This window comes from Cricetulus griseus, chromosome 4 (genome assembly GCF_003668045.3).
Source record: "Cricetulus griseus strain 17A/GY chromosome 4, alternate assembly CriGri-PICRH-1.0, whole genome shotgun sequence".
Taxonomy (NCBI): Eukaryota; Metazoa; Chordata; class Mammalia; order Rodentia; family Cricetidae; genus Cricetulus; species Cricetulus griseus.
In genome coordinates, this window is record NC_048597.1 from 114241216 (window position 1) to 114265981 (window position 24766).

The 24766-nt window shown below is 46.1% G+C and overlaps 1 protein-coding gene and 1 non-coding gene across 2 annotated transcripts; both read left to right on the plus strand.

Annotated features, from left to right (window-relative positions):
* The first annotated feature begins 78 nt into the window (after nucleotides 1-78).
* On the plus strand, nucleotides 79-20513 carry Bcl7b (BAF chromatin remodeling complex subunit BCL7B). Its single transcript, XM_027416173.2, has 6 exons — nucleotides 79-313; nucleotides 3909-3984; nucleotides 14456-14552; nucleotides 18574-18744; nucleotides 19186-19265; nucleotides 19510-20513. Exons 1-6 carry the CDS (start codon nucleotides 222-224, stop codon nucleotides 19600-19602), a joined length of 609 nt encoding a protein of 202 aa, XP_027271974.1. The 5' UTR covers nucleotides 79-221; the 3' UTR covers nucleotides 19603-20513.
* On the plus strand, nucleotides 2109-2212 carry LOC113835704. The gene has a single exon (XR_003485388.1). It is a non-coding gene; the product is annotated as a U6 spliceosomal RNA (small nuclear RNA).
* Nucleotides 20514-24766: the final 4253 nt, after the last annotated feature.

The window sequence follows — 24766 nt, forward strand, 5'->3', positions numbered from 1 at the left end:
CCCCGGCGGGCGGGCGGGGTGCGCAAGCGCGCTGAGACCTTCCAGGGCCCAAGGGGCGGGCGGGTGCGCGCGGCTCGTCGCGCACGCGCGCTCGGCGGGGGGCGACGGTCGCGGTGACGTGCGGCGACGGCGCGGCGGCGGTGGACGGCGACGCGTGAGGCGCGTGATATCCCGCGTCTTGGGAGCAGTGTCCTGGCCCCAAGCCACTCCCCGCCGCCGCCATGTCGGGCCGTTCGGTCCGGGCCGAGACCCGTAGCCGGGCCAAAGATGACATCAAGAAGGTGATGGCGGCCATCGAGAAAGTGCGGAAATGGTGAGGGGCGGGAGCGGAGGGAATGCCGCCGTGGGGCTGCGGGACGCCCTGCGCCGAGGCCCGCCACACACGCACAGGCAGGGTGGGAACCAAGAGGCCGGCCCTGGGGGGAGGGGGCCGGAGCTAAAAAGCAAAAGGAGGGCGCGCCGGCGTCGGCGTCGGCGTGAAGTCAGAGCCCAGGCTCGCAGTAGCCAATCGAAAGGACTGTCTCCTCGCGGCCCCGCCCACTGGCTTTCATTTGATCGCTTCCGGCCGCTGTAGCTGGGCGGGACCTGACGCTGCAGAGTTGCACTTCCTGCGGAAGGAAGGGCTGCCTGGCGGCTCCGGGTTAGGCTTCCGCTCCTGCGCATCGCAACTGCCTGGCGATGTCCGTTGTTGCCAAGTCTTATGTGGGATAAATGGTTGAAATTAAGAGTTTGTAAACACGTGACTCTCGGAACAGAAGTCCCTCATAGCCGTAGATCAGAGACCCTCAGCCAGCGCTTTCGGTACATTTGTCGTGGCGTTCCTGCAAATGTTTATTGCAAAACCAGATTGAGCGAGCGACCAGTCTAGGTCAGGATCTCATCGCATTAAACTGTTGTGAACCAGCCCTTAGAGCCTATTCCCCCTAACTTAGTGATTAGTAATTTCGTTATTTTGTTGTTGTTGTTGATTTTTAGACTCTTAACTTGAACTCACAGAGATTGGCCTGCCCCTGCCTCTCAAATGCTGGAACTAAAGTCACATACCAGCACGCAGATTATTCTTTTTTTTTTTTTTTTTGTAACAGCCCTGGCTGTCCTGGCATTTACTTTGTAGAACAGGCAGACTTCGAACTCACAGAAATCCTCCTGCCTCTGCCTCCCAAGTGCTAGGATTAAAGGAATGAGTCACCCCGATCAGCCCTCCTATGTAATTCTTAATGCCCCCACCTCTTAAAATTACTGGTAAGGAAATGATAAGGAGGCCTCCTCTGTGCCTGGTTAACTTCTAGTTTTGTTGACAAGTCTGGGCTGAGGTGATAGACTATTAGTTTGCAATACAGTGCTTGCAAAAGATAAAAGTCTGGCTTCCAGCGCCTTGTCAGGCAGCTCACAACAGTCTGTAACATCTTTTCTGGCCTGTTCACAAAAGTGCATGAACTCACACTCGGACTCACAGGCACATAATTACATTTTTTATTATTATTCTTTTTTTATTTTCAGTTTGGATGCTGGAGAAATGTCTTAATGGTTAAAAGTACCTGGCTGCTCTTGCAGAGGACCTGCATTCAATTTCCAGCACCACATGGCAGCTCATAATCCACCGTAACTCCAGTCCCAGGGGACCTTACGCCTCTTTAGCATCTGTGCCCATAGCATGTGCATGATGCAGAGACATACACACATAAAAAATTAAATATTCAAAGAAAATTTTAGGTCTTGGTTCCTTAGAACCACATTTTGAGATTGTAGATTAGGTCACCTTCATAGAATTTTCCTTAAATGTGTTAGGTTGAACTGCAAGACATTTCACATTTGAGCCAACCCCCATTCCCTCTTTCTGGGGATAGAGCCCACAACCTTGTTTTGCCTCCATGTGTGCATGTGTACCATGTGTCTGCCTGATACCTGAATAGGCCAGAAGAGGGCCTGGGGTCCCCTGGAACTAAAGTTACAGACACTTGTGAATCATCATGTGGGTGCTTAGAGTCTAACCTGTGTCTTCTGTAAGAACAAATGCTCTTAACTGTCCAGCTCCCCAGGTCCTGACTTAATATGAATGGAGAATGATTAAGGAAGATAACCTGATATCTATTCTGAGTTCTTATACAGTCAAAAAAAATATACATATACTAAAATTGGAATAATACAAAGAAGATTAGCATGGTCCCTGCTCAAGGATGACATGCAAATTCATGAAGAATTCTGTACTTAAATTTTAAAAAGTTTGAGGACTGGGGTAGAGACCTTGACTGCCATTGTTCCCCAGCACTGCAAAACGAAAAAAGAAAAGAAGCTTGAAATGGGCCTGATGTCATAGGGATGTGATCCCAACTAGTTGGGAAGCTGAGGCAAGAGGATCACAAGTTTAAGGCCGGTCTAGGCAATTTAAGAGTCCTTGTCACACACACATGTATGTATATGCACATACACACAGAAAACAAAATGCAAAAGAAGCATTTTGAATGATTAGGGATGTTGCTTAATGGTAGAGTACTTGCCTAGCATAGCCAAGGCCCTAGATTTCCATCCCTACTTCTCCCATCACCCCCAACCAGGAGTAATGCTGAAATTTCATTGGTTTACCTGGTTCAGTTGAATCTAGAGACATGTGAGGCCTTACTAGTCTAACTTAGGGTGACCTTGCTTTGTTAGAATGGTGATAATCCTGCCCTTTCTACCTTCCTGGGACAGAGAATAATGTTGGGGATGTGATTGTTTTTGCTTGTGTGCTGGGGATGGAGTCCTTAACTTTGGCCATGCTAGACTGGTGCCTCCCACTGTGTTGTAGTTCCAGTCCAGATTCACAAGGGTAGCTACAAAGCTTTGAACTTCACGATGAAAATGTGCAAATTTCCTCAATATAGTTTTTGGCTGTGAGTAGTCTTGATTACCGAACATGCAAATGCTACCTATTCCTTTCCTGTGGTTGTTCATCCTTTTCAAGGACCCTTAAGTGGAAGATAAAACAAGTTTTGAGAGGCTTTGGAATTATCTTCACAGTCCCCGTTGACTTTTATTTGCTGGGGATCAAAATTAGGATTTGTGCATGCTAAGAGAGCCCCGTAAGATTCAGCCACACTCACTGCCTTTCAAGGCCTCTGCCTGTGGTAGAAAATTATTTTCAGGTGTGTGACTTTTGTTTATGTTGCATTTGTTTAACTCTGTGAAGCTGTGTTACTGTGTCTGTCTAAAACATCTGATGGTCTAATAAATAGCTGAACAGCCAATAGTGAGGCAGGAAGAAGGATGGGTGGGGCTGGAAGGCAGACTATAAATAGATAAATAGAAAGCGAAATGAGGAGGGGAGCAGTAAGAGAGCAAGGAGAGGAGGACATTAGGGGCTGGCCACCCAGTTATCTAGGAAGAAGAAATGGGTGACTGTGGGTGACACATCCCTGAGGATATTCAAATGAGTGCCTGTAACAGATATCTATTCAGCTATTCAGCAGCCCATGGAGTAAGAGTAAGTTAAACTGAAGTAAGAGAACAGGGAAAGCCTAGAGGCAAAAGGTAGACGGAATAATTTAAGATCAGGAAAGCTGGCAAGAAACAAGCCAAGATAAGGCCAGGCATTTATAACAAAGAATAGCCTCCGAGTGTGATTTACTTGGGAGCTGGGTGGTAGGTCCCTCAAGAAGAGCCAAAGAATAAAAATCCTTTAACTTTACGTTCCCCTACCCCCAATTTGTGGCAGTCTTCCTGCCTCAGCCTCCCAAGTGCTAAGATTAAAAGCATGCACCACCATTCCCAGCTTTCACCCCGACTTTACACCCTGTCTTCAGGTGTACTTTGATAGAGAAGGACAGAAGGCATTCCAGATCAAAGGCACAATCTGCTGAGAAGCAGGAAGTGTAGTTAGCAACAATAACAACAAATGTACTTTATTCTAATTAATGCTCATCTTCTAGGGAGAAGAAATGGGTGACTGTGGGTGACACATCCCTGAGGATATTCAAATGGGTGCCTGTGACAGATAGCAAGGAGGTAAGTGAGGAAAAAACAACAAGAAAAGACACGGTTTTCTTACTTTCATTGATCACCTCTGTTAATCATAAAGAAATTTATCTTAGTGGAACCCGGTTGAAAATACCTCAGGCTGTCTTGCCATGGTCTGTGCTAGACCTCCTTTGTTCTTCCACTTCTTTATTCTCTCTTTAACTAGACTGTAGCTTAAGCCCCATTCCTGTATGTTTTAGCATAGATTTGTTGTTGTTTATCATTATGGGTGTTCTGCCTGCATGTATACAAAAAGCCATATCTATGCCTGATTGCCAGGAATGTCAAAATAGGGCATCAGATGCTTTGGAACTGGAGTCGTGGATGGCTGTGAGTCACTCTCTAAGCAATAAAACCAGTATCCTCTACAAGAGCAGTGAGCACTCTTTAAAAATATTTATTATTTATTTTTATTTTATGTGTATATGTGTTTTGCCTGTATATCACACGTGTGCAATGCCTGCAGAGACCAAAAGAGGGTGTCAGAGCCCCTGGAGCTGGGATTTACAGACAGTTGTGAGCTACCATATGGTTGCTGGGACTCAAACTTGAGTCCTCTGGAAAAGTATCCAATGTGCTTAGCCACTGAGCCATCACTTTGGTCCTGTATCTTGCTTTTTTTTAGACTAGGTCTCTCTGTGTTGCTCAGCATGGACTGAAAAGGGGTATGTAGATGGTGTTGAACCAGGCTGGTTTTGAACTCATCATCCTCCTGAGTGCTGGGATTCCAGCTGACACCCAGCTATCAGTCTAATGTTGTGGACACTGTGGTTTCCTTGCTGTCAGTGGCTGTTTTTGAGTTACAGTAGCAGTTAGTTGCTTTAAGATTCACCAGCTCACAGAACCTAAACAACATTTATTATCAGACCATTGAAGGAAGAATTTGCAGCCAGATGTTGTGGCATACACTTTTACTCTCAGCACTTGAGGTACAGAGACAGGACGAGTGTTTGAAGCTCAGGGCCAGCCATGGCCACTTTGCAAGACCCCGTCCTAAAAAATGAAAGAGTTAATTGCCTCCTGCGATGATCAGTTAGCTCTCTTTCCCTTGAAGTATGTACATAGTATATTTATACATCTAATTATGCTACATGTCTGTCTGAGTCATTGCCCCTGGGTTCATTTGGGTGTCCATGTTTTTATGAAAAGTGCCTTGTTTATATGGAGGCTCTCTGCAAAACCTATGTCTAGGTTTTGTATGATTTGGAGGTAGAACATTTGCTGAGTGTGCAAGGCCTTGGGTTCCATTCTCAGTTTTGGGGGAAATGCACACAGCATGGGACTATGAGCCCTTATCTGTCTTGATTTTCTCTCAGTCTGTATTCTGAGGACCCCACATGTAGGCATCATTATAGATAGAGCTCTTGCTTGCTTGGTAGTCTTACATTGTTTTCTTATTTCCATTGACCACAATTAGTCACACAGTCCTCAGGGTAATAAAATTCCCATATTGTCAGTAGTCTTTTTCCTAATCTTTATTCTAAGATTCAAATATAAAACTCAAACTGGACATGTTAGTGCACATCTGTGAACCTTGCACAAGCAGGAGAATCAGAGATTCAAAGCCAGATTCAGCTACAGCAGTTAGCTCAAGGCTACCCTAGGCTACATGAAACCTTGTCTCAGAAAACCATATATAGAGGTTAAGATGGCTCAGTGGTTAAGGATACTTACTACCGTATCAGAGGACCAGAGTTCAGATACAAGAGCTTACATCAGGCAACTTATAAATGTCTGTACCTCCAACTCCAAGAGACTTGATTCCCTCTTCCAATCCCCGTAGATGGGGTCAAACATACAGATACATACATAAATAAAAAGTAAAATAAATCTAGGCTGGGTGGTGGTGGGACATACATTTCATCTTAGCACTCAAGAGGCAGAGGCAGGTGGATCTACAGAGTGAGTTCTAGAACAGCCAGGGCTACACAGCAAAACCTGGTCCCAACAAAACTAAAAAAAAAAAGAGTAAAAAGCATAATATAGTATGAGTGTTGACGCTTGCTGCATATGCCTGGCAACCTTATTTCAATACCTGCAATCCATGTAAAGGTGGAGGAAGAGAGCCAACTTCATAGAATTGCCTTTTAACCTTCACACACATGCCATGATATGTGTTGTCCCATTGTGCACACATAATAATTAATGTATTAAAAAGTAAAAGGGGCCGGAGAAATGGCTCAGTGGTTAAAAAAGCCCTTGCTGCTCTTGTAGAGGACCTGGGTTCAGTTTCCAGCATCCACTTGGTGACTCACAGACTGCCTGTGACTCCACTTTGAGGGATCCAAGGTCAGGTATGCACACGGTGTGCAGACATACGTGCATGCAGAGCACTCATGTAACATGAGCCTTTTAAAAACATATAGATAATAGGCAGAGCACTCATGTAACAGGAGCACTTTAAAACATATAGATAATATGCAGAGCACTCATGTAACATGAGCCCTTTAAAACATAAATAATATGTAAAGGACTCATGTAACATGAGCTCTTTAAAATACATAGATAATATTTGGGGTTGTAGCCCTGTGTTCAGTCTCCCCTAGTGCCTGAGGCGTGCGTGTGTGTGTGTGTGTGTGTGTGTGTGTGTGTGTGTGTGTGTGTGTGTGTGTGTAAGTATATTTTAAGCAGAACTCTTCAGTCTAATAAATACAGATAGGTCAGTGTCCTTGCAGTATATACATCTAGATACAGCTGGGTGGGTGACACACATGTAACCCCAGCACTCAGGAGACAGAAATGGGAGTGAATTCCTTGTTTGTTTGTTTGTTTGTTTGTTTTTCGAGACAGGGTTTCTCTCCAAAGGTGGCTTTGGAGGCTGTCCTGGAACTAGCTCTTGTAGACCAGGCTGGTCTCAAACTCAGAGAGATCCGCCTGTCTCTGCCTCCCGAGTGCTGGGATTAAAGGCGTGTAACACCACCGCCCGGCAGGGAGTGGTAATTCTAAGCCAGCCTATGCTGCATAGTGAATCCCTGTCTCAAGTGAATAAAAAAAACACTGTGGTCCAAGAATAGAGCATCGCTGACTGTGAAAATCCTGTGCCTGCTCTGCCCTCTCCTCTAGGAGTGACCACTCTCATGTGTATTTCTTATTATCACTCTGGTCATTTTTAGGGATTTTGAACTTTATACAAAGGAATCGTAGGGCTGGAGAGATGGCTCAGCAATTTTGAGCCCTGGATGCTGTTCCGGAGGACCTGAGTTCAGTTCCCAGCACCCACATGGTGGCTCACAGCCCTCTGTTACTCCACTTCCAGGAGCTCTGATACCCTGTTTTGGCCTCTGCTGACACCAGATACACATGTAGTGTACAGACATAAATGCAGGCAATGTACATGAAATAAAAAATACACATGAAATAAAAAAATCATAAATCTATTTTTATGTGTCTTGATTTTTCTTTGTTGTTTTTTGTTTCTTGTTTTGCCTAGCACTATGTTTATGAAATTAATTCATGTAGTCTTTGGTCCTGTTTTTCTATTCCTTGAAGTATAGAACTTAACTTTCTTTTTCCTCTTTTTCTATTCTTTGTTTACAGTTTTTCTTTGTTGGGGTAAGGGGTGAGACAAGGTCTCTCTATGTAGCCCTGGATAGATGTTTTGGAATTTGCTATGTAGATCAGACTGGCCCTGAACTCACAGAGATCTGCTCCCTTTGCCTCCTGAGTGCTGGGTTTAAAGGTGTGTGCCATTGTGCCTGACTATGTTTTGTTTTATTGATAAAGTATTTCCCTCTGAATTGTAGGCTGACATTTTGATATCTTGTCTGTACCTCTAGACTGCTGGGATTACAGGCATACTCCATCAAGCCTGACCATAATTACTCCCTCTTCCTTATGTGTGTAGTATACATGCATGTGTTTGCACATGAGGGGGCCAGAGGTTGATGGATGACAGGTGTCTCTATCACTCTCCACCTGATTTCCTGAGATAGGCTCTCTGAATTAAACTCAGCTAGTGTAGCTGGCCAGATTGCTTCAGGGATTCTGGTCCCTTCCTCCTAGCACCAGGATAGCAAGAATGGCTACCTCATCTGCCCAGCTTTCTTTTCCCATGGGAATTGGGCATCTAACTTGCTCATGCTTACACAGCAAGCATGCTATCCACCAAACCATCTTCTCATTCCTCTCTGGTACTGTCCTGTATGTGGATGTCTGCATCACTCCTGGTTTGAGTGTCATAGCACAGTGCCCCAGAGCATTTTAGTGTGGTGATCTGTAGTAGCATTCCTAGCATTCCAGACGGTGGACGTGTCTCCAGTGTGTATTTTGGATGTAATAACTAGTGCAGAGTGATGATACCAGTTTCTGTTTCCACCAAGACCACACAGCAGTGGAAACATGGCTGCATACCCTAGGCTGGGTTCGGCATTGCCAGACCTCAGCATATATTCACTGGTGACTTTCCTCTAGAGCAGAAGCGCTTTCAGTGTTTCCTCACCATCTTGACGTACTTTAGGGAAGGGCCCATGTAGGTCTTATGCCCATTTTTACGTTTTTCTCACAGAGTCATTTTCTTGTTTCTTTTATTTTTGTTTTTGTTTGTTTGTTTGTTTTCCCGAGGCAGGGTTTCAGGCTGGCCCAAATGCACAGAGGATAGACTTGAATTTCTGATCATCCTGCCTTTACCTTCTGAGTGCTGAGATTAAAGTTGTGCATCACCAAGCTTGGCAATTTCCTTATGTAGTCTTTTCTTCCCTTTATTTATGCATGTGAGTGCTGTATTTGCATGCATGCCTGCTTGACAGAAGAGGGCATCAGATCCCATTACAGACGGTTGTGAGCTATCATGTGGTTGCTGGGAATTGAACTCAGGACTTCTGGAAGAGCAGCCAGTGCTCTTAACCTCTGAGCCATCTCTCCAGGCCCATAGTCTTTTTCTTATGAATTGTGGGAATTCTGCTTATTGTCTATTATGCTATCCATGTATATTTACATCTGTAACTTGTTTTTTAAAAAACTACTCTCTACTATCCTGAATAATAGAAGCGTTTGATTTTATTTATTCATTTTGGGGGTTTTTGCAACAGAATCTGACTGTGTAGCTCAGGCTAGCCTTGAACGTGTGCATTTCTCCTCTCCTAACCTCTAGAGTTCTAGGTATGAGCCACAGTGCCATGGCTGTCGTTCATTTGTTTCAGTTATAAGTAGAGTAGATGGAACAGGAAACCATGCTTCAGTCAGGAGTAAATGAAAACACGAGCCACAAAACTCAACAAACCCATGTGGAGCTCATTGAAGGGAAAGGGAAGAAGAAAAGGGGGAAAGAGGGAGAGAAGGAAGCAGAGAAGGGGAGGGAGGGGCAGAGAAGGAGGAGGGAGAGAAAAGAGGGGGTAAAGGAGAGAGAGTATGTGGAAGTGCTTGCTTAAAAGGAGAAGCTTGCACATGCATACTGAGTCCTTTCATAAGTCCTTTCATGAGCCCCATAACTCATGACACAGCCCTGCAACACAGGACCCTTTGAGCTACCTAAGTATCTGCCTGAATGCCTCTATGCATGTCCCACCCATTGTCAGGGGGCGGGGTCAGCATAATGCCAGGTTCCAACCATGGCAAAGTGTTTAAATTTAACGTAGATAAAAATTAATCTTTTAAAATATAGTTAATGCTTTTAAATTAAGCCTTAAGAAATTTTTCCTGGGCCAGGTGGTGATGGTGAACACCTTTGATCCCAACACTTGGCGGCAGAGGCAGGTGGATGTCAATGAGTTCCAGGCCAGCCTGGTCTACAGAGCGAGTTCCAGGACAGCCAATACTGTTACACAGAGAAACCCTGTCTCAAAAAAGAAAAAAAGAAAGAAAGAAAAGGGGGCTGGAGAGATGGCTCAGTGGTTAAGAGCACTGGCTGCTCTTCAGGAGGTCCTGAGTTCAATTCCCAGCAACCACATGGTGGCTCACAACCATCTGTTACGAGATCTGGTGCTCTCTTTGGCCAGCAGGAAGACATGTAGGCAGAACACTGTATACATAATAAATACATTTTGTTTTGTTTTGTTTTTGTTTTTCAAGACAGGGTTTCTCTGTGTAGCTTTGGAGCCTCCTGGCACTCGCTTTGGAGACCAAGCTGGCCTCGAACTCACAGAGATCCACCTGCCTCTGCCTCCCAAGTCATAATAAATAAATTAAAAAAAAAAAAAAAAGAAAGGAAAAAAATTTTTCCTACTGGGTGTGGTAGCCCACACTTGATTTGAAACACTTGGGAGACTGAAGTAGGAGTTTCGTGAGCCTGAACTTCATAAAAAAGCAAAACAAGTAGCCAGGTATCTTAGTGTTTCTGTTGCTGTAAAGAAACACTATGACTGCCGGGCAGTGGTGGCACACGCCTTTAATCCCAGCACTTGGGAGGCAGAGGCAGGCGGATCTCTGTGAGTTGGAGACCAGCCTGGTCTACAGAGCTAATTCCAGGACAGCCTCCAAAGCCACAGAGAAACCCTGTCTTGAAAAACCAAAAAAAAAAAAAAGAGTTCTACATCTGGATCTGCAGGCAGCCGGAAGAAAGTGCCATTGGGCTGGGCTTGAGCACCTGAGACCTCAAAGCCTGCTCCCAGTGACAAACTTCCTCCAACGAAAGCCATGCCTAGTCCAACAAGGCCACCTAATAGTGCCACCCACTATGGGCTAAGCATTCAAATCTATGAGTCTCTGAGGGTCGTTCCTATTCAGACCTCCTCACTGGGCCTAGTGCCACAGGCCTGTAATCCAGCTACTCATGAGGTTCACAGCTGGGGTCATGGCCTATCTGGTCTACAGAGTGAGTCTGAGGCCAGTCTGCACATCCTAGTGAAATGCAGGCTGGTGATGCAGATCACTGGTAGGACACTTGTCCTCATACCAAAGGGTACAGAAGGACTGTGTCCCTTCTTAGCGGCTACAGAGATACTCTGCTATGTGACCAATAGGCTGGCTGTTCTCTTTGCATTTGTAAGACCTCTGAGGCAGTGCAGATGGGTGTGAAGTAGCGTTCACGTCCATCATTTCCATGTAGATGGTCATTTATCCTGGCTCCTTACAGGGGTAGTGACAAGTTCCCCCTTCCCCTCAATCCTCAGAAGTGTTTATTGGTGTGTCCAGCACATTCTGGCTGCCGCTGATGCTCAACTTCCTATAGTTGTTTGCTTTCAGTTCTACACGGGAGACTTGGCTATCTGGTATCTGAAATGTTTGCAGTCCTGGGCTCATCGTTTTCAAATGGGTGGTACGTGTGCACGCTGCGCATCACGGGGGCTCCCCCCACCCCTGGATTTCTCTGTAAAACAGTCTTGGCTTGTCCTGAAATTTACTTTCTCCACCAGGTTGGCCTGGAACTCCACCTGCCTCTGCCTCCTGGGTGCTGGGATTAAAGGTGTGCACCACTCCCACCCCGATTGGTGAAAGATTCTTTTGTGCCTTAAAACTTGTCACATGCCATGCTACAGAGTTGAAGTAAAGGGGTTTTTATTAAGGGAAAAGGATGGGGGGTGGAGGGGGAGACCAGCCTCCGGGGACAGGAGCAGTGGGAAAGAGGAAAGAAAGGCAGAGAGAGAGGGTGAGGAGGGGGGACAGATACACAGAAAGGAAGAGAAAGAGAGGAATGGGAGGTGGGCAGGGTCCTTTTAAAAGGGAACATAGTGAATAGGCACAGGTGGTGCTTAGTGTCAGCAGCTGAGGGTGTCTTGTCAGAACTCCAAAGGCAGGCCAGTACAAATGCCTAAATACTAGCAACAGCACCAGGACCACCAGTCCAAGGGTTGCCCCATTGTCAAAGAGATAATGCACCACAGGCCAATCTGATGGAGGTTCCCTCCTCCCAAATGACTCTGGCTTGTGTAAGGTTGACCTAAAACTAGCCAGCACTTCCTCCAGCAAGGCCACATCTAATCCCTTCCACAGTTCCACCCTACCTAATTAAGTAGGGATCAAGGACTGAAACACAGTGGCTCATGGAGACCGTTCTCATTCACATCGCCACACACAGCACACACAGGGTTCTAGCCAGGGCTACCTAGTGAGAGACCATCTCAAAAACAAAAACCAAAAAACCAAATATGAAACAACAACAACATTATGTATTGTTTACCAGGCCTATTCACTCATATTTGGTGTTTTTGTATCTGTCCACAGAGGTGATTTTTTTGTTGTTGTTTTGCTCCTGAAAAAGAACTATTCTGTAATTTTTTAAAATTTTTATTTATTATGTATATAGTGTTCTGCCTCCATGTATCTCTGCAGGCCAGAAGAGGGCACCAGATTTCATTACAGATGGTTATGAGCCACCATGTGGTTGCTAGGAATTGAACCCTGGTCTCTGGAAGAGCAGCCAGTGCTCTTAGCCACTGAGCCATCTCTCCAGCCTTATTCTGTAATTTTTATCAATCTTTGCTTTGGTTGCCTTTTGCTATTACTTCCTTTTCGTTTGTTTACTCTTATTCCTTTTTTATTTTATCATATTGAATGTTTGTTTAATTTTATTCTGTGTGGATGGATGTTCTGACTGCATGTATGCTTGTGCCAGCTGTGCATACCTGTGCCAGATGAGGCTAGAAGAGGGCATCAGATCCTCTACAAATAGAGTTACAGATGATTGTGAGCTGCAGTGTGGGTGTTGAACCCAGGTCCTGTGGAAGAGAAGCCAGTGTTCTTAACTGTTGTTCCATCTCTCCAACCCATTTGTTTTTTTGTTTGTTTGGATTTTTTTTTTTTAAATAGTCTCATGTAGCCTAGGCTGGCCTTAGACTTGCTATATATACATATACATCCAAGGACAACCTTGAACTTCTGGTCCTCTTGCCTCCCAGGTGCTGGAAATATGGTCATGCACCATCATGCCTGACTTCATGCAGGGCTGGGATGGAGCCTAGGGCATCACAGATACTAGACAAGCACTCTGCCACTGAAGTATAGCACATCTCTGAGTGTGTGTGCACGTTCAAGTATGCCTGTGTACTACCTGCATGCCTCCACACTTGGGTTTTAGTTGTGTACCGGGGAAATGAACTGAGATCCTCATGCTTGTGTGGCAAGCACAATATAACTGAGCCATTTCCCCAATCTCCAGCTGTATTTTGTTTTGTTGTAATTTATTTGTATTTTATGTACATTGGTGTTTTACCTGCATGTATGTCTGTGTGAGGGTGTTAGATCACCTGGAACTGGAGTTACCGACAGTTGTGGGTTGCCATATGGGTGCTGGGAATTGAACCTGGGTCGTCTGGAAGAACTTTTGATAGCTACTGTTCTACTCTAACATTTGTGACACCAACTTTTTTCGGATTCTCCAGCCATTTTTTAAAGGTAGTTTTTCTTTGTTGTGTTTTTTTTAAAAAATCACTTGATTTCTTTGTTGCCTAGTACAGTTGTCTCATAAATTTTGGCATACATGATTGTTAAAATGTCTATAGAGTTGTGGTTACAAGTTTTTTGTTGATTTTCTCTTTTATACAAGGACTTTTTACTAGGATGATTTTGAGGTTTTTTGTTTGTTTGTGTTTTCTTTTTTTTTTTTTTTTTTTTTTTTTTTTTTTTTTTTTTTGGTACACTGGCTCCATGGTAAGTGCTTGAGTCCGTAGCATTCATGAGATCCTCAGTTTGATCCCCATGACTGCAAAAGTCAAAAAATAAAACGAGACATAGACATTCTCAAAATAGCAATAATATGGTTATATGTTTTGACCTAAAATGAATAGGGTTTTGTTTCATGTTTTTTCAAAATCATTTGAGTAAAGACTAATTCAGAAAAAGTAAAGTTATTATGGTCTTGTTCTTTGTGGGAATAAACATAATTGTAACTAGCTTAACTCTCAGTGTCCAACAGCTGGGAGCAGTTGGGTGAATCTGCACATGTCTCCTCATTGAGGCCCGTATGAACCACCCGTTCATTCTGTCTGCTACAGGAAGTGCTGTTCAGGGAAAGCAGAGATGAAGTGGTCACCCTGAAGGGATGCTAGTGTTTGCTGACCACAGTGGAGCCGGCATGTGCTTTTCCCCTGCCCTGCCCATTACATCTCCATTGTTTCCTTTTCCCTAACTAGGGCTCAAGAAAAAGTCCAGCACTCAGGGGGCAAAGGCAGGTGGATCTCTGTGAGTTCCAGGCCAGCCTGGTCTATAGAGCCATCTAGAGCTACACTGAGAAACCCTGTCTCGAAAAACAAAAACAAAACTAACAAACAAAAAATGAAGGGTCCGTCTGAAATGCACATATGTTTGTTCCTCACTCCTCCACACAGGGAAGGAAGGGCTGGCAGAGTACTGCAGTCAGGGCAGAAGAGAACCGTGGAGCTGTGGGCGGCCGAGTTCCCTGCCTCCCTGCTGTTGCTCAGCTGCTCTGCTCCTGAGCTCACTTTTAGTCATGCTCCATCCACCTCTTGGGTCCCAATTACTTCTGTTCATATCTCTGAGGACTGTCAGATAGCAAGTGCCTGGTCCCTCCTTATGAGTCTCCTATTTAGCTCTGTCATATTCCTCTTTTTCCCCCCCCCTTTTATAGAAAGAAAAATCCAAATCGAACAATTCAGCAACCCGGGAAACCAATGGCTTTCCCTCTGATGCCTCAGCCAATTCCTCTCTCCTTCTTGAATTCCAGGGTGAGTTGATTCTATATATCTTCTTTTCAGAAAATAGACAATGTAGGGGCTGGAGAGATAGCTTAGTGGTTAAGAGCACTTGTTGCTCGTGCACGGTCCCAGGATCAGTGGTCAGCAACCAACCATCTATAACCCCAATTCCAGGAGATCTTATGCCTTTGGAGCTATACAGGCACCAGGCACAAAAGTGGTACACATACAAGCATAGAGGCAAAACATCCTCACACATAAAATAAAAATAAATCCAAAAAAATCATCAAAACATCAATCAAGTCACAGGAATAATCACATACCTGGGAGCCAAGTGTGCTGGCGCACACCTTTAATCTCAGCACTCAGGAGGCAGAGGCAGGCGGATCTCAGAGTTCCAGTACAGTCAGGAATCCTGTCTTGAACAACTAGAAACTGGGTTAGAGCCATGGTTCAGTGGTAAAGAGTATGAATTACTCTTGTAGAGAACATGAGTTCAGTTCCCAGCACCCACATCAGGCATCTGACCTCTTAGTTTCCTTGGATGTCTGTACTCACACACGGAAACATACACACACACACACACACACACACAAAGACACATATAAACATAATGAAAAATAAAAATGTATATATTAAGAAAGACAGGCAGTAGTGGCACACACCTTCAATCCCAGCACTCGGGAGGCAGAGGCAGGCGGATCTCTGTGAGTTCGAGACCAACCTGGTCTACAAGGTTCCAGGACAACCTCCAAAGCCACAGAGAAACCCTGTCTCGGGGAAAAAAAAAAAAAAAAAAAAAAAAAAAAAACACAGAAAGAAAGACCATGCCTGGGCTGGCAATGTGGCTTAGCAGCAGTGCTTGTCTGCATGTTCAAGGCCCTGGCATCCATCCCCAGCACGGTGAGTTCTTTTCTCTGGAAAACTACCACATAGCATTCAAGTCCTGTGCTTTAGCTTGGATTTCAGTTCAGAGAGCTTTTCCATTGATCCTAATGATAACCCTGCAAGGTAGATGATGTAAATATTCTCATTGTCCAGTGTCGGGAGGTGAGGCTTGGGCTGAGGGTACCACGTTCTACAGTTCTGTAACCAGTGGGTATTGTCATCGTCGTGGTGTGTCCCCCCACCTCCACCCCATCCGTCTCTGTGTGTGTCCCCTTTATCCTGGGACTCGCTCTGTAGGCCAGGTTGGTGTCTAACTCAGAGATACACCTGCCCTTTCCTCTTCCTCCTGAGTACTGGGATTAATGGCGTGCACCACCACTACCCACTAGAAGTGGTCTCTTTTTTAGGGTGTCTGTTTGATCATTCTGCTTTAGAGTAGACCACCCACAGCCAAGGCTGCTGCCTTCTGAGCCAGTCAGCCTGAGTGACCCCTGCACCTGCAGCCCTGCCTTCTAATGCAGCGGTTTTCAACCTGTGGGTCTCAGCCCCTTTGGTGGTTGAATGATCGTTTCACTGGAGTCACCTAAGACTATCAGAAATCAAAGATATTTACATTATAATTCATAACAGTAGCAAAATTACAGTTATGAAGTAGCCACAAAATAATTTTACAGTTGGGGGAGTCCCCACAACACAAGGAACTGTATTTTTTTTTAAAGAATTTATTTATTTATTTATTTATTTATTTATTGTGTATACAACATTCTGCTTCCATGTATATCTGCACACCAGAATAGGGCACCAGATCTCATAACGGATGGTTGCGAGCCACCATGTGGTTGCTGGGAATTGAACTCAGGACCCCTGGAAGAGCATTTGGTGCTCTTAACCTCTGAGCCATCTCTGCAGCCCCTACAAGGAACTGTATTAAGGAGTTGCAGCATTAGGAAGGTTGAGAACCACTGTTGTGCCTTTTCCACCTACACAGCATCTTACTCATAAGGTGATTTCATGGCATTCCTCATTTTTGTCCTCTGTTAGCCCATGGTATAAAGCATGCAGTTGTTGTCAAGCCCATTTAAAGAACCTGACATTCACAGAGCCAGAGCACACAAGTGATAACACTCTGCTGTTGTTTATTTGTTTTTGTTTTTGTTGTGTTTGGCAGTACTTGGGATTGAGTTTATAGCCTCATGAATGCAAGGCAAGCTTCTGTCTCTGAGCTATATGTGCAGCTCCCCTCCCCATTTTTGTTTTTGTTTTTTTGAGACAGGGTTTCTCTGTGTAGCCCTAGCTGTCCTGGAGCTCACTCTGGAGACCAGACTGGCCTCAAACTCTAGAAGATCTGCCTGTTTCTGCCTCCCGAGTGCTGAGATTAAAGGTGTGCGCCACCTCTGCCTGGCCTACATCCCCATTTTAATTTTGAGATAGGATCTCTGTAGGTTTTCCAGGCTAGCCTTGAACTTGGATTCTTCTGCCTCAGCCTCCCAAGTGGCTGGTATTATAGGTCTGTGCCATCAGACTAGGATCAGAACTTTAGCTTTTTCACACACACACACACACACACACACACACACACACACACACACACACACCAAATAAAAATAAAAAATACCACTTGCATTTTAGTGTGTAGGATAGTGGTCTTGGGAAGAGGGAAGACTTAAGCTATCTCTTTGGAACTGTATGTGCAGCTACCCAGCACGTAGTTGTCCCTGCTTTCCTCCTTCCTCCCCACCAAAGTCAGTTTCACAGGGCAAGGATGTTCAGTGATCAGAACGCTCCAAGAGACAGGAGGCCTCAGCCTGGTCACCACTTCATCCCTTTGTTTGTACTTCCTGTGCCTGGCACTGGAATGTTGGGGACAAGTCTACTCCAGGAACTGCCCATACAGTGTGAGAGTAGGTGACTAGTGTATGCACAGGGCCAGTGGAAGCATCAGAGCTCATGGGATGGGAACACTGGGGCTCCACAGAGCAATCGGTGCTGTCACAGCATGCTGCAAATGTATAGAAGCTTTCAAGGGAGGCTGGAAAGAAAAGTCATACCAGCCAGCAGCAGGGAGGTCGGCAGAGATATGGTTCATGGAGCAACACTTGGTTAGCTTCCAGCTTCTGGAGCCAGGCTTTAGGTGAAAGACTGGCAGACAGTGAGGCCTAAGGGCAAAACCATCTTCTGTCTGCTCTCAGGAGTGCAGGGGCACAGAGCACTTTCCACTTCAGGACCCTTGCATGGTTGCAGTGTTCACTCTGCCCGTAGTGTGGGCCATGAGGTTCAAGGCTGTCACATTGGGCTAGGCCAGCATTAGGTCTGAACTGAGGTGCATTCAGGCAAGGAGCATGTGCACATGACCAGGACTGTGCCTGCTGGAGGCGATGCTGGAGGGGGAACTGTGGAAGCCTCAGCTTTTAATTTCCTTGGTGATCTTAAGCCTTTAGACAGAGTTGGTAATCTCTCACCCTTGGGGCAGTTGGGTGGCTGAGAGCCTGAGGTGACCACCTCCATATACCACAGCCTCCTTCAGAAGCCCTGAGGGCCAGACATGTGGTGCTACCATTCTGTATGCCATGGGCAGGCACAGATGGCACCACCACCTCCCACTGTGCAGCGAGAAGCTACCAGGCCAGAGCTGTAATTGGTAGGCAATAGAAAACATGGTTATAGAAGCAGAGCTCTCTATTCCTGGGCTAGAAATGTGTGCTCTTGTTTTGGCTGCATGTACCATATATTGTCAAGTAGAAATGCTTGGGTTGGGAATATGGCTCAGTTGGTAGAATGCTCACTCAGTACACAGGAAGCCTGGGTTTCATCCTTGGTATCACACAAACAGGTACTTGCTTCTGAGCTCAACCCTCAAGAGGTGAAGGCAGGAAGATCAGAGTTCATAGTGAGTTCAGCTCCATACGTAGTGCTTCTTGCCAAATGTGGTGAGTCACACCTGTATTTAGGACTGGGGAGGCAGAGCCAGGAGAATCAATGTAACACTGAGGCCAGCCTGGTCTATACAGTGACATCTGTCTCAAAACCATCAGCTTCGACTCTGCAGATAATTCCCAGGCTTCCTTTTTAGAGGCATCTGTATCAATGGTAACTATTGGTGGCTCTGGCTGAGCTCCTTGGATGGTGCCACCCCAGCTGTTTCTTTACTGTGTTTGGTTTTCAGATGAGAACAGCAACCAGAGCTCCATGTCTGATGTCTATCAACTCAAGGTGGACAGCAGCACCAACTCAAGCCCCAGCCCCCAGCAGAGCGAGTCTCTGAGCCCTGCACACACTTCAGACTTCCGCACTGATGACTCCCAGCCACCCACACTGGGCCAGGAGATCCTTGAGGGTGAGTTGTGGAGGTGCCTTACATAACATCTTTGGCCCTTGTTAGCTTCTGTGTTTTTGGCCTGTTACCCATAAGTCACAAAATTGAACTTGGTGTGGTGTGAATAATGTGTGCCTGCTGTTAGCCAAATGTTGTTCTAGCTCCTTCCATTTGTTTTATCTAATGTTGGAGCAGCCCACTCATAGGGCAGGGAGGCCTAGTAGGAATGGTGATATTTGGAATGGCAGGTGAGTTTTGGTTCCATGTCTGCCACCTAGGCTGGGATGGTGGTCCTCTGTGGATAAAGTCACACTTTATCCATCATACATGAGGGACACTGGCTCCTCAGCCAGGCCTGCACATGCTTCCAAGGCCCACATCCTCTTGACATGACTCTCAGGAACTCTTCCCCAGACCAAGGCCAGCCTAGACCTACCTTGAGCTAACTCGCTGCTGTTACAGAGCCATCACTGCCTGCATCTGAAGTTGCAGATGAGCCTCCCACCCTCACGAAGGAAGAGCCGGTCCCACTAGAGACACAGGTAAGAGGTCCCTGGCTTTCCCCATTTCCAAGGAAGAGAAGGAAAGACTCTAGGAATTTTGTGGATAGCACAGCTGTGCAATGGTAGGGTGCAGAGTTTGCTGGGGAAACAGTCACCGGGTTTAAAAATAGGGTCAGGGTTTGGTCACCTGTGAACAGACAGAGGATAGGCTTCATGCTGCAGTGTGGTGAATGGGCAGGGCTACTCAGGGCTGGCTCGTCATGCTCTGTCCTGCTGTTTGTAGACCACTGAGGAAGAGGAGGACTCCGGTGCCCCACCCTTGAAGCGATTCTGTGTGGACCAACCTGAAGTGCCGCAGACCACGTTGGAAAGCTAGCACCATCCTGGCCCCTCGCCTCCTGGCCCCTGCCTCTATTTATTGCATTCTGGCCTAGCCGAGCTCTGATGCTGGGGTCCAGGCAAGCACTAGGGTCCAGAGCCTTTGTGTGGGAGCCCTCTGGGCTAGAAGGCTGATGGAGGGCGTGGGGTCGTCGCATCATCTTCCTGTCCCTGACACTTGTGCCTGCTTGCTCTTGAGCAGAGGAACACTCACATCCTTTCTGCACCCCAAGTAGGCCAGAGCATCAAGGTTCATTTGCCACCTCCAGAACCACTGCACGGAGCTGCTGGCGCTGCCACGAGGAGAAAGGTGTGGAAGGCACCCTAGAGAAGAGTGCCTAGGATTACTTGAACTTGAATGGAGACTGTACAGTCATGGACTTAGCCACAGGGCCTGGGCCCTGCAGGCTGCTGCTGGAAGAGGGACTGATCGGTAGAGATGTGGAGAGCAGTGGGGAGATGCTTTCCCAGGAGGGAAGGCTGTCTGTACCTGTGGGCAGGCCACCCATGGGGGATTGCATCCTGTCCCTGAGGCAGGCCTGCCTCTGGTAGATGCCCCAGTTGCTCCCAGCCCTGTGCCTGCCAGAACCTTCCACTTCCCCCCACTCACCCACTCACCACGCACACACATGCAGCTTCCGGTTTTCACTGTCCATTGCATTCCAGCATCCCTGCCTCCAACTGCAGAAACCCCAGCCAGGATTGGAGGTTCTGACCACAGTACCTGCTTCAGCTCAGACTTTCTAGAAAGTTCCCTTTTCTTTGAAATCTGCATGTTTAATTGAACTTTATGATTTTATTTTTTGTCTGAAAAAAGAGTTTAAGAAAAAATGGAAATGGGCAACAGCAAGTGAAGACCTATTTTAGCACTGAATAGAGTATTTTTAAAATTAAACTATTTGAAGTATGTCTTGTTAGTGTCTGATTGCTTCTTTCTACAAGGTTGTGGGAACAGACTTGGGGTGGGTGTGCCCTTGTTGTGAGGTCCTTATGGGCTGACCCCGCCCACTGTCTTATTCCCATGGAATGCACTTTTTTCTTTCCTCCTCCTTTTTGTTTTTGTTTTTGTTTTTGTTTTTGGAGACAGGGTTTTTCTGTGTAGCTTTGGAACCTGTCCTGGCACTTACTCTGTAGACCAGGCTGGCCTTGAATTCACAGAGATCCACCTGCCTCTGCCTGGTCCATGGAATGCCCTTTCTGATAAAAATGGTTTGAAGACTGCCCATTTAGCAGGGTGGTGGGGGCAAATGCCTTTAATCCCAGCACTCCCTCCCAGAGGCAGAGGCAGGCGGATTTCTGTGAGTTTGAGTCCAGCCTGGTCTACAGAGCAAGTTCTAGGACAGCCAGGGCAACACAGAGAAACCCTGTCTTGAAAAACAAAACAAAACAACAACAACAAAAAAGACTGCCTGTTTGAAATTAGTGTGAGTGGTGAGTGTGATAGCAGCCTGGAACACTGGCACCCAGGAGGCTAAGGCAGGGGGAGCCTGGGCTACTCAGTGTTAAAGGCCTGGTTAAGCTTCATGGAAAGAACACCTCAGGAAAATAGAAGAAAATTAATTAGGGTTGAGGAAAGCATTTACCTGGAAAGAGTGAGGACCTGAGTCCCAGCCCTCCCTATGTACAAGCAGATGCAGTAGTGCTGTCCATAATCCAGTGCTCCTGTGCGAGAAGGGAGACAAATGGAAACAGGAGACTTCTGGGACCTCAAGGGCCAGCTAGCTCTATCTACACAGGTGAATAAGAAACAAGGTGAAGAGCAGACTTCAGGTGATCTCTCACCTCTAAGTGAACTCTGCCACTCACAAGAAAACATACACACACACACATACTTTGTAATTTATATGTTACATGTTATATACATATACATACATAATATATATATACACACACACATACATATATTTGTTGGAGAGGGGTCTTGCTGGTTAAGGGCAGTGTGTATTGCTCTTGCAGAGGACCTAAGCTCAGTTACCAGTACCCTCATGGCAGCTTAACAACCAGGGCTCCTATCTTCTATACCAAGTAAAACAAGGCACACTAGTGTACTCACAGCATTGGACATAGGTAGGCAGGAAGACCAGATGTTCAGAGTCAGCCTTAGCATGTTTTTTGTTTGTTTTTTTTTTTGAGACAGGGTTTCTCTTTGTAACAGTTCTGGCTGTCCTGGAACTCACTTTGTAGACCAGGCTGGCCTCTGCTTCCCAAGTGCTGGGATTAAAGCATGCAGGTGGCACACACCTTTAATCTCAGTGCTTGTGAGGTAGAAGTAAGGATTTCTGTGAATTCAAGGCTGGCCTGGTCTACATAGTTCCAGGACAGCCAGGGCTACACAGAGAGACTCAAAAGTATTTAGGCAGAGGCAGGGGATGCCTGGTGCAAGCTGCATAGCCATATTGGTAAGCTCTGGGTTCAAGTCAGAGATTCTGCTTTAATGAATGAGATGGAGATCAAGTGAGGACTTGAAGTCAACCTTGGGCCTACACACACACACACACACACACACACACGAAGATCAGAAATTCAAGATCATTTCGGCTACAGAGTCAGAACAGCCAGTCTGGGCTACACGAGGCTGTCTCAAAAAAATTTCTTTGCTGGGTGGTGGTGCACACCTTTAATCCCAACATTCAGGAGGCAGAAGCAGGAGGATCTCTGAGTTGGAGGCCAGCCTGGTCTACAGAGCAAGTGACAGCCAGGGCTGTTACACAGAGAAACCCTGTCTCGAAAAACAAAAAGTAGTAATAATAATTTTTCATGTGTCTGTGCATATGTGGGCATGAAATATAATGAGATAGTGGAAGAAAGTCAGAGGACAGCCTGCAGAGTCAGTTCACTTTCTGGGTCCAGGAACCAGGCTCAGGTCCTCAGACTCCATAGCAAGTACCTGCTGTGCCATTTTGCTGCCCCCTTTCCAGAGAAAACTTAAACCAGAAAGTCATTATAATATGGTTTAAGCCAGAAGTAGGAGACTGTTAGGAAGGCAAGAAAGGGAACTAGCTACTGTAGACTGGACATCATCTGGCTGCCCCCTGGCTGCTAACTGCCACATAAGAAAGAGGTGCAAGTCGTGCCTACAGAATTAGGAGGAAGGTGGGCAAGGGTATAAACGATCGTAGACTACATTCATTCATTCTTTGTGTGTGACAGTCAGGGGACAACTTGAAGAGCCAGCCCTCCTCCTAATATGCAGGTCCCAGGGATTGAAGTGAATACATGGCCTTGGGTTTGGCAGGAAGTACTTTACCTCTGAGCTACCTCACCAACCCTAGTTTGTTCTCTTTGTCCTATTTGGTTTAGCTTGTTTTTCTGAGGCAAGGTCTTGGTATATAGTCCTGGCTGATCTAGTTACTATATAGACCAGGTTGTCCTGGAACTCTCAGAAATGTGTCTGCCTCTGCTTCCTGAGTGCTGGGTGGAAGGTGTGTGCCATTTGTTTTTAAGACAGAGTCTCAGGTAGCCCAGGCTGGCTGCCAACTTGCTACACAGCTTAGGATGACCTTGAACTCCTATCTTCTTTCCTCTACTTCTCATGTTCTCAAAGTGTACAGTCTCAACACCATGCCCCAGCTTTGAGATGTTTTGGCTGAGATACCAATGGGACAGACAGGAAGGGACCAGGTGGAAGCTGAACTGCTTTCTGTGAAGGGACCCATGTGGAATGAATGGGTGACAGGACTGCTCCATGGGGCAGAGCACAAGGCAAGCCCTAGGCTTGGTCCATGTCCTGTGAGGGACTGACTGCATGAGGAAAACCAATGGATGGGCATCTCTAAATGGTGCTTTTCCCAGCAGGAACCCAGTGACTGCTGACTGGGAATGGACACAGGAGGAGGTCTGTAGAGAATGCCTGGGAACTGCCAACTTTAATCTCTGTCCTTTAGTATTAATTTGTTTATTCAAATGGGAGAGAGGATACATTAGATGAGTAAGCATGCTAAAATTATGATTTTAAAATATTCTTGCACGGGGATGTAGCTTAGCTTGTAGAGAGCTTGCCTAGCATGCATGGAGCCCTGCACCTGAACCCCTGAACAGCAGAAACTGAGCACAGCACACCTTTGAGCCCATCTCTGGGTGGTGGTGACCAGAGGTTCAAGGCCATTGTTTCAGTTACACAGTAAGTAGAGGCCTGCCTGGCTAAGAAACAGTCTCAAAAATAAAACAAAAGCCTTGAGTTGTGACTGCATAATACCTTCAGAAGTGTGGGCCCATCAATGTTTTGTCATAGATGGGGAGGGACTCAAAGGCCCTGGCCCTCCCTGGGGATCTAGAAGAGTCAATGGCTGCTGGGGAAGCTAGAAGCATCTTCAGTGGTGTAGTAACTGGTAAGCTGTCCATGCTCCTGTAAATGACCTGTGCTCCTGAAAGCAGCCATTGTGTCATACACATCCAAAAACTGTACAGAAAGGAAAAAACCAAAGACAACAGTACAAAACCCAACCTAAAAGTAGCAAGGGATGATAGTGGTTTTAGTTCAGACTCGGAGCTGGGCAGTGGTGGCACATATCTTTAATCCCAGCACCTGGGAGGCAGAGGCAGGCAGATCTTTCTGAGTTGGAGGACAGCCTGGTCTACAGAGCAAGTTCCAGGACAGCCTCCAAAGCCACAGAGAAACCCTGTCTTGAAGAACCAAAAAAAGAAGAAGAAGAATCAGCAGGAGCAGGAGGGGAGGGGCTTGAGAAAGGGTAATGGGAGGGAGTGTGATCAAATATATACATATACTACGAGCCTGCAAGATGGCTCGGTGGGGTGGTGGAAGTAGAGAACTGATTCCTGCCAAATGACCTTGTCCTCTGACTCCTGTCCTCTGATCTTCTCATATGCACAGTAGCACCTATGCTCCCCGCCAAATAAGGAAATGATAAATATAAAGACACGACAGATGTGTAAAAATGTTATGATAAAACCCATTATTATCTAATACAGATAAATAATATATGCTAATAGTAAGTAAGCATTGATCAAAAGGCCTGGTAGTTGACTGGAAGGGGATGGGCTGGGAACAACTAGAGGAAGAGCTTCAGAAGGCAATGAAGCCCTCAAGCTGATGCAGCTGGAGAGACTGAGGCAGCATGCCTGTGAGTCTGAGGCAATACACCAAAATTCTGCCCCGACAAGTAATAACCTTTTTCTTTGCTTTTCCTTTTTTGTTTTTATTT

Bases quoted from the DNA above. Each gene is read 5' to 3' on its own strand.
- Bcl7b (XM_027416173.2), top strand. From the start codon at position 222: ATGTCGGGCCGTTCGGTCCGGGCCGAGACCCGTAGCCGGGCCAAAGAT. The intron at 314-3,908 runs GTGAGGGGCGGG...CTCATCTTCTAG, and splicing joins ATCGAGAAAGTGCGGAAATG to GGAGAAGAAATGGGTGACTG. The intron at 19,266-19,509 runs GTAAGAGGTCCC...TGCTGTTTGTAG, and splicing joins CGGTCCCACTAGAGACACAG to ACCACTGAGGAAGAGGAGGA.